The 12,513-nt window shown below is 34.7% G+C and overlaps 2 protein-coding genes across 2 annotated transcripts; both read right to left on the reverse strand.

Moving 5' to 3' along the window:
• Positions 1–312: 312 nt before the first annotated feature.
• On the reverse strand, positions 313–1,704 carry LOC113766048 (crocetin glucosyltransferase, chloroplastic-like). Its single transcript, XM_027310276.1, has one exon. The coding sequence runs from the start codon at positions 1,702–1,704 to the stop codon at positions 313–315; it is 1,392 nt and encodes a 463-aa protein (XP_027166077.1).
• An 8,134-nt stretch (positions 1,705–9,838) lies between these two features.
• On the reverse strand, positions 9,839–11,346 carry LOC113766886 (UDP-glycosyltransferase 75C1-like). Its single transcript, XM_027311050.1, has one exon. It carries the CDS (start codon positions 11,308–11,310, stop codon positions 9,910–9,912), a length of 1,401 nt encoding a protein of 466 aa, XP_027166851.1. The 5' UTR covers positions 11,311–11,346; the 3' UTR covers positions 9,839–9,909.
• Positions 11,347–12,513: the final 1,167 nt, after the last annotated feature.

Genomic DNA, 12,513 nt, shown 5'->3' on the forward strand with positions numbered 1-12,513 from the left:
CACCAAAACCGCATTTATTTCATTCTGTTGTGTAATAAATTTCAAATTTTGTACCAATAGGCCTAAGTTTGGGCTGAACTTTAAATTTCGTACCAATACACCAAGCTTAGATTTTACAAAAATTGATTGTGAAAAGTGATTATAGCATTATAAAATTGAAAATCTTAACAACGCAATAAATCTAAAGTTTACTCTAGTATAAAGTTTAATACTATTGTAGAAGAACAAAGCGAATCAAAATTACACGATTCAACACAAAATCAATTGAAATATTAAGTAGAAAAGTACATCTAAAGATTTGATCTAATATGTTTATTCTGTACTAACACCAGCTGCAACCTCGTCCACAAAAGCCTTGACATTAAGACTTGAGGATCCTCCATCTTTGGCAGCTTCTACAGCCAACTCCCTCCATTTTTTTGCAGTTTTTCTCATCTCTTCACCTCTCACTCCACCATCCATAACAATTTCTAAGCTTCTTCTGATCTCATCAGCCTCAACAGTTCCTTCTTCGTTGGCCATAGGCCTTATTCCAGTCTTCCAAACATCTTGAATAAACTTTGCATTGGTAGTTTGATCTGTCCAGAGAGGAATTGCCACCACTGGCACCCCAGAAGCCAAACTCTCTAGAGAAGAATTCCATCCACAATGAGTCACAAAGCATCCCACAGAAGGGTGTGACAAAACCTCCACTTGTGAACACCAAGAAACTATCAGTCCTTGCTTTTCCAACTCATCTTTACAGCTTAACTTTTCCTCCAATTTCTCACCCTTGGGAGACTTCCTAATCACCCACAAAAATGGCTTCTTGCTTTGCAGCAACCCTTGAGCAATTTCCTCTAGCTGTTTTAATGGTAAATCTGAAAAACTCCCAAATGCTACATAAACAACAGATGCACCGTTCTTGGAATTCAGCCACTCGGCACAATCTTTCGTTTCCTGAAGCAAGTCCCCACCAAACGAAGAATCCCTTCCATCTAAGAAAGCTGAAGGAATCAAAGGTCCAACAGCTACCAGCTTCAACTTCACAGCAGCCTTGAGAGTCTCAGATTCCAAAGCATCAAACGTATTTACGAGAACTGTTGGCGTTTCTTCCTCTTGGAGTAGTTCAAAATGTTTATTAATCGCTGGCAAAGCAAAACTGTAGACATCAGGATTTGAAGCCAGAAAAAATGAGGGGAGATCTCGGCTAGCTAGTGTCGGTAATCCAGGTAATTTAATTGTTTTACTGCTAGAAATATCTCCAATAATTTCCGCACAGCCATTGAAGAAACAATAGTAGATTTGGAAAACAGCTGCTGGCTGTATCCAAAGAAGAGTTGATGGAATCTGAAGTTGACGAGCAACTTGACCAACCCAAGACATAAGTATGGTGTAGACCACATGAGTGATTGGATGGCCCTCGTTGCTCTGAGCCATGATGAGTTCTTTCAGGGTTTGGGAGCCTCGAGTTACTGCAGAGGTCATATATCGTCCAAAATCAACGTTGGGGTTCCAGCCATGATCATAACCATCAGAAAAGGCAACAATGCTTAACTTTTCTGGTAATGAATCTGAAGCTTTGTTCATGCAGTTGATTGCACCAAGACTGGTTGAAAATGTTGTTTTAACGCCTAGTTTTGCTAGGCGTTTCGCGAATTGGAGGGTAGGATTGATATGGCCTTGGGCTGGAAATGTTACGATCAGGAAATGGCATTTCTCCATTGCTGGGATTTTTTTTTTTTTTGGGGCGGGGGCGTGACGGTGGGGGATTGGGGGAAGCTCGGAGCTATGTAGTGGTGTTATAGTGTGTTGAAAAAGAAAGATTGGTTGTTTGTGTGTTTAATGCAATCTTGTTAGACCCGAATTGGATCGGCTGGTTGGACCATTAATCAGCCTTCTTTTTTAATTGGTTTGTTGGTAATAAAATCAGTTAAAATCATCGAAAACTAACTAAATCAATGACCTGATTCAATTGATTGACTCGTTTTTAAACTTTCTTTCTGATTTCTTTCAAACATAATTTGATTTATCTAAATTGTAAAATTTTTATTTATTAATAGGAATAAGAAAATGCTACTCACTTAATATAAATACCAAAATCATTGAATCTCCTAAATGATTTCTAAATCAAGACAAGAAGATTTCATCTATATCATTTTATCAATTTAACATTAGTGATTCCAACTTGCATTAATTTAGTTTTTCAAGTAATTTTGAAAAAAAGACATATTTTAATCATGAATTTATGTTTTTATATATAAGTTTTAGGTGTATATTTGATTGTAATTCTAATATTTTTGGAACATTTTGTATCTTGGCAAAACATAACCAAGAAACTAATTTCAATATTTTTAAAATTAATAAAAATATCAAATAATTATAATATCAAATTAACGTCAAATAAATTTTTAAAAACAATCTGATCGATTCGATCAATTCATATCTAATCTAATAATTTAATCAAATCATTATCCGGCCTGATTTTTCCAACATTGGTTTAATGTGGATTGATGTTCAGAGTCATCGCTGTACGATGCTCTGCTCATGGATATGGTAAGGTACAATCAATAATGGTACTTGCAAAAACAAAATCATATACGGCCAAGGCATTGAAATGTGACGTTTGCGATGACGCTTGAGAGGCGCATCCGCCGTACTTTATTACGGACTACGGACAAGTATAGTTAAGATCTTTGGACAGTAGTAGTACTATTGTATCATTGAGTAATTTGTTGCATCATTGTCTAACCTTATCATGAGAAAATCGCACCAATCTTGCGTCACATATTGTGCAGGTGAAATTTTAATTTCTGAGAATATAAACGGGGGAACCATTGAGCTTAGCTCAGTGGCCATCAAGGTGGGTCTTAAGACCCTGCTTGAGCGGTAGGTGGGGATTCAAATTTCACCTGTAACAAAAACAAATTCAAAAATTATGTCACAGCACTCTCATGGTTTAGTAAGGTCTGTGTACCTACTAGCCCCCAAAACAAAGTCTCTTTAGACTCCCCCTCCCCAGTAGTCTAGGATAGATAGGCTATACAATTGTCGTCTCAATAAAAAAAAAAAAAAAGAATATAAACGAGGGGTTTTGGTCCTTAACATATTTTGTGTGATTTTTTTGTTCTTCGACAACTTTCTAGTTATTTTTTGTAAATGAGTTACGAATCCATCATGTGCTTTATATTTAAAAAGTAAATTTGATAAATCACTTATTGCCCTAACCCAAATGTAAAGACCAATTTATTTCTGACAAATTCATCATCTTTCCTAATTCTTTTCTATCCAAATCATAATTTCACATTCTAAAACACATGCACCCATTTTCTTCTTCCACCACCACTCTCCTCTACAATTCTGACTTCCACCATGGCCACCACCACCCATGACTTCCTCTCATTTCTCCTTCGTCGAGTCCATCTAAAACTTCTTTAGGAACCTACTTCTGAAAATGAACAGTTTTTGGTATGTGACAAGAAATTTCCCTTGTTCTGTGATGCTGGTAAATGATCTTCTCTTTTCTTTTCTTTTTGTAAGTGAGAGAATTTGAATTTAAAATCTCTTACTTACAATCTTTTTTATCTTACCGTTCAATCCAATTCTTGGCCTTCTTTCTTTTTGGGTTTTGTGCAATAAGTTTGTACGTTTTCTTTGTTTTTTAGGTTAATCCTTTTTTCTTTCATCTTGTACTTTGTTCAAAGGGAAGAAAAAATAAAATTTGGATTGCGCCTTTAGAATGGGGAAGGGGGAAAAAAAAGAAAGAAAAAGAGTTCTACTAAGAAGCAAAGTGGAATAATCCAATTTTTTATACAATTAGCAAGTTCAAATTCCTCTTTTGTTTGTAGAATACCTTCTTGTTTTACGTGGTCTATTTTCTCCTGTAATGGTACAAGTTAAAAGAGACGTGACATGAGTAATTTCAATTTTCAAGGATACCAAATGGATTCTTGGTTGCTTCTATGGTGGAAAGCTGAGTCATCTTTGCATTGGGGGAAGACGTAATAGGAATAGGCCAACACAGTTAGGTGGGCCAGATAAAAGACAAAAAGTGAAATTTGCAACCGAAGACAGGCCAGAACCGGTAATGAACAAGGGGGCCGTAGTTTAATTTTGGCGCTTCCTTCAGATAAAGCCTATTTTCGTGAAGGAATAAAGATGCCGCTTTCATGTCTTCAGTTCGAGCATCCGTAAGATTTTTTTGACCCAATGCAACATGCCCAATTATTTTAAAATGACGTCTTTATCTCTTTGGGAATTCGAAAGACATTTTAAAGTGATCCTTTTTCTATTTTGTTTAAAGTAATTTATCCAATTTTTGTCATTTAATTTTTTAATTCTATTTATTGGTTCAAAAGCATTTTTCCTTTATTGCATTTATCCTTTTTAATTTTTTTTAATATAATTTAACCAACTTTTTCTTTTTTCTTTAAGAAAAATACTATTCTTATAATTTGTAAATGTGATAGCTATCCCAACTATCGATGATTACGCAAAGGTATGTATATGAAAATTTTCAATTTAGTAATTATATTAGTGAATTATTCTACCATATAAATAATCACAAATAATCAAGAAATCTTGATAATTCAAAGGTATGTACACTTCTTGCAAATCCCAAATGCATAAATGAAATTCACAGTATGGAAGCATATGATCTTATAATTCTGCTGTTATACCTATCATTCAAATCTCTCAAATTTGAGATGTTAATCGCGTGCAATTTTTTTTTTTTTTGTAGCTTAACCACTATTTCATCTTGTTTCTTGAGTTTCTCTATGGTTCTAAGATAATAATGGTGTTTTTTTTGTTAAAACAAAAAAGGAAAAAGGTTGGCTACATTACATTAAACAAAAGAAAAACATAATAAAAAGAAGGTAAGTGCAATGAACAAAAAATTGCTTTTGAACAAATAAAGAAAGGGAAAAATGCTAAATGATAAAAGTTGGATAAATTACTTTAAACAAAAAAAAAAATAGCAAATGTGAAGATTGTGTAAATATAGGTACACTATTATTAAGATGGAGCACTTAAAGAAACCTAGGTGACTATAAGTCATTGGGTGCTTGAAAAATCCCAAATCAAAATGATCCTCATATATACTTTAAACCCTTATCTAAATACATTAAATTGAACATGGGAGTATAACTTGACATCTAAACATTGTTGCTTCCGAGTTAATAGTTAAAATGCCTTAAATTTAGTATACTTATCAAGTTTGTGATTTATAATCCATCATATTCATTATAACTAGTGGAAAATATTAATAGTGAAAAAGACTCGAAATTTGATATTGCACTTATCAAATTTGTGATTTGTAGTCGGTCATGTTCATTACAACTAATGGCAGACTTAGGACCTAGTTTAGTACAATCTAATTATTTAGTAGGAGAGATATTCACTATTTGAAACAATTGCATTATCACTAGGCGTGAGATTTGGAATTCGATTATAACTAGTGCTCATGCACATCCAATGTGTGTGCAATCAAAAAATATATAATATTTATGATCATATATTTTAAATCAATTTTTTTATTATCAAAACAAATTTTAATCTTTTAAATATTTTTCATAAAATAATTTTATATTAGTAGTTATAATATTTATGGGTAGTTATGTTGAAAAGATATACTTAAATAGTTAAAAGTAAAAAATAGTCATGGGTAGTTATAGATAGTTAAAGTAAAAGTAGTTTTTATCATGGCAAAAAGAAAAGTTCATTTTTTTATAGGCAAAAAAGTTATATTCCATTTAAAAGTAAACAAATGATCAAATTCATATTCATTTTTGCAGTTAAACAAGCAAGATCTAACTTGATACCATATTCATTTTTGTCAATTTATATTTATTTTTGTCGCTAAAAAAGTAAAATTTGACATTTTTGTATATAAAATTATTACATATGAATCATGTGATAATTTTAGACTAAAAAATGATTGAAACTTAAGTTGGGACCAAAAATTATGAATTTGAATTTGTAAGAGATATAAAGTTAATATTTGAAAAGTAAAAGATGAAAAAATTCATTTAACGAAATGTGAAAAACATTTTAAACTATTTTTTCCAAAAATATTTATTATTCAGTATGCAAGAATTGAATCTTTTTCAATTATAAATATTTTTTGTAATAATAATTAACAAGAAACCAATTTCATAACCATGACCCAGTTGGTACCAACATGGCATGTTAAACTCGGGATCGTAATTCTGAAAACCGGACTAGTATGTTAAACACGTTGTCAGTAATAACAAAACTCAGGTTTTGATGCAAGAAAGCCATTAATTCACTCAGGATTTCCGGGTTCTATCCATCATTAATGCCAGGTTTGTTAAGCCAACCCTACAGGCGGTTGCCGTATTTCAATTGGGCCCCAATTGACATGTGAAAGATGTCCACGCTGAGTTGTCTTGTTAATACTTCATCTGCCCACGGTGGAGAGTTCAGTATACTTTCCACGCTAGAAGCAACCATGGATTCTTCAACCGGGGAATTGAAAAGACAAAACTATGAGAAGAAGATGAAGCTGATACGCAAGCTAAAGCTTAAGATTCCGTCTGACAACTCTTACGCATGCTAAATTAACTTCAATATCAAAATGGAATATCTGACCCTATCTTTTAAATATGTATTTTTTTATTTTTATTTTTTTAAGCAACATCCACTCCACTTTTATTCTAGTCTGTCATAAAGGCAGAAGAGCCCAACTGAATTTTGAAGAATTTACCAAAATTGAACTATCATTAGATCGGATAAGTGTCATATGCACCCATATAAATTTGAAAAAATCATGTGTTAGCGGCAAAATAATTAGAGTCAAGATTTGAATTTTTAAACTTTTTTTAATTATGATTTTTTAAAAAAAATTTTTTATATTTTTCGCAAACACATTTATCAATTATTTTTTTATTTTATAACATAAAATCACTACAATATACCTTTCTATAAAAACTCTAAAAATAACAATCCAAACAGAGAGTTTTGGGTGGTGGCCTATTAGTTATATATATTTTTAAGGGTTAACAACATAAAAGCCTCCTTGTGATATAACTATCATACAGAAAAGCCCTTTGAGGTTTCATATCATACGCGTCGGTATCCTATGATTTGAATTATTCTGAAAAGTCGACGGAAATCGTTAAAACAAACGGAGTTGAGTGAAAAGACGAAAATACCCTTTTGATATAAGCGAAAATTGCAGAAGTAATTTTGCACTTTCATTCTGTCAAAACCAACGAAGAGAGAGAGAGAAAGAAATAAAAAGCTGGTCGAAAGCTAAAGCTGTGCGAAAAAAGAAGAAAAAAGAAAAAGGGCGCAGAATTAGTTAATTGGTCGCTTGCTTGATTGGAAGGATTTCCACTTTTCTCTCTTAACTTGACTAATTGTGTAGCAACGAGCTGTTTGAATCTGAAACCCGCAAGCGTGATCGCCCATTTCCCGATTGAACCAACACAGCTGTTCCACTTCCCCACTATCCCTGAACGAGCTCTTTCTATCCGTTCCTCTCCCTTACTTCCCTAAAAGCTGGATCGATCTCTTCCTCCGAGTCGTGCCTCACCAAGACGAGTGATTTTCTGACATCGCTCCGCCAGATCCAGTGTGGACCAGGAGGGTAGTGACACTTGTCGTTCAAGAGAAAGGTTACGAAGTCACTTTGCGAACCACCATCGTTGACAAGTCTCCTTAATGAAACAGAAAAGGTCACCGAGGGGCTGAGCGCGAGCTTCATCCAGAGCTTGACCATGGGAGTGCGCAAGAAAGAAAAAAAGTCTGTAGTAGGCCTTCAACCACCAATCAAATCAGTGAAAAACGCTCTCCATTTTAACTTGGAGCCCAAAGAAGTCAAAAAAACATCTTTCGACAGGACTGAAAGCACCAAGTCGAAAAGAAACGATCAAGTGTCGTGTGCAAGTATGGCTTTCTATCTTCCTGTTGCCTTAAGCCTGGAGACCGGGGGTGCTTAGGACCAGAGGTGCCAAAGGCCAGAACAAGTTCTCTTTTCATTAAAGTGTGAAGGGTAAAGTAGCCATATCAGGTGAAAGTTTGTGGTAGAAATCTATATCCCGCAAGAAACATGCGCTTTTCCGGTGCGTTTAAGACAAACGCAGTAAATTTGACGATTTCCGTCGACTTTTCAGAATAATTCAAACCATGGAGTACCGACGCGTATGATATGAAATCACAGGAGACTTTTTTGTATGATAGCTATGCTACAGGGGACTTTTTTTGTTGTTAACCCTATTTTTAATTTCGATAGTCCAAAATTGTCCCACGATGCTTTTCACAATTACTATTTGAGAGCCGTTGCATTGCCCAATCATTTCAGTACTCGTGTCAGTACTGAAATGTCATATGCACTGTGGCCTGATACAAGGTTTTCAATTCAGTCTATCGGCAGTAATGCACGGCTCTGTCGGTCATGTTCAAAGAAGAGATTAATTGTGGCATACCCAATTGGGATTAGAGAGTTAATTACGGTGTTCTGTTCCGTTGTACTCGTATGGGCAGCTTTTCTTGCTGTTGGGACCACTCCTTGCTTACATATTGAAAATTTTTATTTTTTTTAAACACAATAAAATCTATTTTAGACATACTCCTACTCTATATTAGAAAGAGAGATGAGCTAAAGAGATCTAGGAGAACTCAAAGGGAACTAAATTATCACCGGCCAAACGAGTGCCTACGCACTTGCCGGAAAACTTTTCCAGAAAAACCTGAATTTTTTATAATGCGGGCCAAGAGATTTAAAGCTACATATTTGACCCACATCCAAGTAGAGATTCAAAATTTTTTTAGTAACAAACTTTTTCATGTTTTACCATTTCTTGCTTATACATTGTTTAAATTGGAATTTTTTGCAAAAAAAATTTTATATTTTCCATGAACATATTTTTCAATCACTTTTTTATCACACAAACATCATTGCTATAGTATATTTTTCTACAAAAATTCCAAAAAATAGCAATCCAAACGAGAAATTGGGATTAGACAGGAAATATGATTAAATTAGAGAGTGACGAGTATGATATTAAGTTTAGAATAGTAAATTATCAAAAATAACGAATGGTTTAAAGCAAAAAAGGGTAAATGGTGAATGAAAATTGATAAGTAACTGTTATTGGAGGGTTTTTCAGAGCAATATAACAATCGACTTTTTGATGAAAACCTGCATGGATTCCTCCAAATTTTTAAACCAGTACTCCTAATGTTAAACTATTAGAATTAATAGTTTCAAAACTAAAGTGCAAATCGATAGTAGTTTGCTGTGCATGTTGCAATTAATCCAAAACTTGATCACGCCGTGTGATTTCTCTTTGGTATACATGTGAATATACAAATACCTAATTGTTTACACAATAATTTAGAACATCAACGTGTTTCACCTTCTTGGGTAATTACTAATTAGTGTAACACTTTTCTTCCAAAGGAAAACGACAATAGATGCGACACAACATCAATGAAATACAAAAAAAAAAGATAAGGAAAGGACCTGGCCAAGAAAGTCCTTCGCCGCGGGAGATGTTTTTTGAAAAAAAAGGAAAAAAAGGAACCAATGGGAAATAATGGAATGCTAGAGCGTGCGCTAGGAAGTGGAGTGAAGGAATTAATGTGATAGCCAACGGCTCTAAAGTCTAACCTCCTTCCCAAGAAGTGTATATTAAAACTCCAAATTTTGAAATTGATGTTCTTCATTAGTTTAGTTCTTAAATTATAATCTTATACCTCAAGGACTAAATAAAAAACCTATCAAGATAGAACCCACAAAGTTACTTTCTAGAAAAAGTTTAGTCTAGTATTATTCACCATAAAAAGGTTCACTAATACTGTAGAAGAACAAACGCCATCAAAATTATATCATCCAACACTAAATCAATTAAAATCAATATTAAGTAGTAGAAAAGTACAGTATAAAGTTGTGAGCTAATATGTTTATCCTCTAATAACACCAGCTGCAACCTCGTCCACAAAAGCCTTGACATTACGGCTGGAGGATCCTCCATCTTTGGCAGCTTCTACAGCCAACTCCCTCCATTTTTTAGCAGTCTTTCTCATCTCTTCACCTCTCACCCCACCATCCATAACAATTTCTACGCTTCTTCTGATCTCATCAGCCTCAACAGTTCCTTCTTCATTGGCCGTAGGCCTTATCCCAGTCTTCCAAACATCTTGAATAAATTTTGCATTGGTAGTTTGATCTGTCCAGAGAGGAATTGCCACAACTGGCACCCCAGAAGCTAAACTCTCTAGAGAAGAATTCCATCCACAATGACTCACAAAGCATCCCACAGAAGGGTGTGACAAAACCTCCACTTGTGAACACCAAGAAACTATCAGTCCTTGCTTTTCCAATTCATCTTTACAGCTTAACTTTTCCTCCAGTTTCTCACCCTTGGGAGACTTCCTAAGCACCCACAAAAATGGCTTCTTGCTTTGCAGCAACCCTTGAGCAATTTCCTCTAGCTGTTTTAATGGTACATCTGCGAAACTCCCAAATGCTACATAAACAACAGATGCATCATTCTTGGAATTCAGCCACTCGACACAATCTTTCGTTTCCTGAAGCAAGTCACCACCAAACGAAGAATCCGAAGAATCCCTTCCATCTAAGAAAGCTGAAGGAATCAAAGGTCCAACAGCTACCGGCTTCAACTTCACAGCAGCCATGAGAGTCTCAGATTCCAAAGCATCAAACGTATTTACGAGAACTTTTGGCGTTTCTTCCTCTTGGAGTAGTTCAAAATGTTTATTGATCGTGGGCAAAGCAAAACTGTAGACATCAGGATTTGAAGCCAGAAAAAATGTGGGGAGATCTCGGCTAGCTAGTGTTGGTAATCCGGGTAATTTAATTGTTTTACTGCTAGATATATCTCCAGTAACTTCCCCACAGCCATTGAAGAAACAATAGTAGAGTTGGAAAAGAGCTGCCGGCTGTATCCAAAGAAGAGTTGATGGAATCTGAAGTTGACGAGCAACTTGACCAACCCAAGGCATAAGTGTGGTGTAGACCACATGAGTGATTGGACGGCCCTCATTGCTCTGAGCCATGATGAGGTCTTTCAGGGTTTGGGAGCCACGAGTAATCAGAGAAGTCATATATATTTGAACATCATCGTCAGTAGTCCAGCCATGATCATAACCATCAGAAAAAGCAACAATGCTTAATTTTTCTGGTAACGAATCTGAGGCTCTGTTCATGCGGTTGATTGCACCAAGACTGGTTGAAAATGTCGTTCTAACGCCTAGTTTTGCTAGGCGTTTCGCGAATTGGAGGGTAGGGTTGATATGGCCTTGGCCTGGAAATGTCACAACCAGAAAATGGCAATTCTCCATTGGAGTGAGGAAGCTTGTAAGGTTTGGTTTGTATTGAAAAAGAAAGATTGTTTGTATGTTTAACGTAGATTATTTGTCTACTGACTACAGAGTTATGAGCATGTTTATTTATATAGGGCCAAGGCATTGAAAGGTGATGTTTGTCATGACGAAGGGGTGTCTTGCATACTTCATTACTTACTTCAGCACAAATTTCGCTTTGACCAAGTTTCACAACTTCTTTACTTCACTACCCACTTTTCAATCTTGACAGCGGACACGATAAACCTTTACGATTTGATCATTATCCGTTACTAACAAGGGCTAGTCTATATATCTATATAATAATATAATATCATATATTATTATTATTATTATTATCTATAAAAGTGCCTTGAATAGTTTATAGTTGGATGTTTCTTACTTTTTTGATTTGCCTGATATGCCCTTAAGATAATTTGTCTACATATTGGTGTTTACAATTTGACTACAATTTGAACTTTATTCAATGATGTTCTATTCAAATACAAACACTCATCATGCAAATTACAAATCCTCGGGCTTCTTCCAATTACTTGAAAAGGTGGAAATAGCCAACTGCAGAAAAGGCATCTCTTGAAAAAATGATTAATTTGACGGGTTGGAAAACTCATGGTTCTCTCAAGCATTGACAGTCAGAATAACGCACCTCATTAGTTTGATGTCTCAAGTTAATCCTTGAGGATTGTGAACAGTGAGTGCATGAAACCTTTATAGTTGGAATTGTAAAGACTCTTTTTTGGGTTGGTTGGAGGGTCAAAGACCCTGTTACATAGTTACTATACAATCAAGACTCAAAAGACATCTGAGAGACTGGGGAGGTTCTTCCTAGACTGTGGTAACACCCTGAGAGACTGGTGTTGTAAATATGTTTTCTTTTTATCTTTTGTCCTAAGAAAGTATCGTAATTGGGAAATCAAGATCCAGTTGCTGATATCTTCATCTATATCTACGTTTGGCTGCCAAACACCTTTGGGTATATCCACACTTTTAACCTTAATTAGCATTTAGTTTTAATTTTTTTTATTGATTTGTTGTATTTTTTACCTTTTTTTTCATATTCTGTTCTGGGTTTTTTTTTTTTTTTTGTTTTGGTTAATTGTGTTATGTTACTTGATGATGATGACTCAATAAAGATCAAATTTTCCTATTGAAATTTAATATGTTTGTTTTTTTTAATACATG

The sequence above is a fragment of the Coffea eugenioides genome, chromosome 3 (assembly GCF_003713205.1).
Source record: "Coffea eugenioides isolate CCC68of chromosome 3, Ceug_1.0, whole genome shotgun sequence".
Taxonomy (NCBI): Eukaryota; Viridiplantae; Streptophyta; class Magnoliopsida; order Gentianales; family Rubiaceae; genus Coffea; species Coffea eugenioides.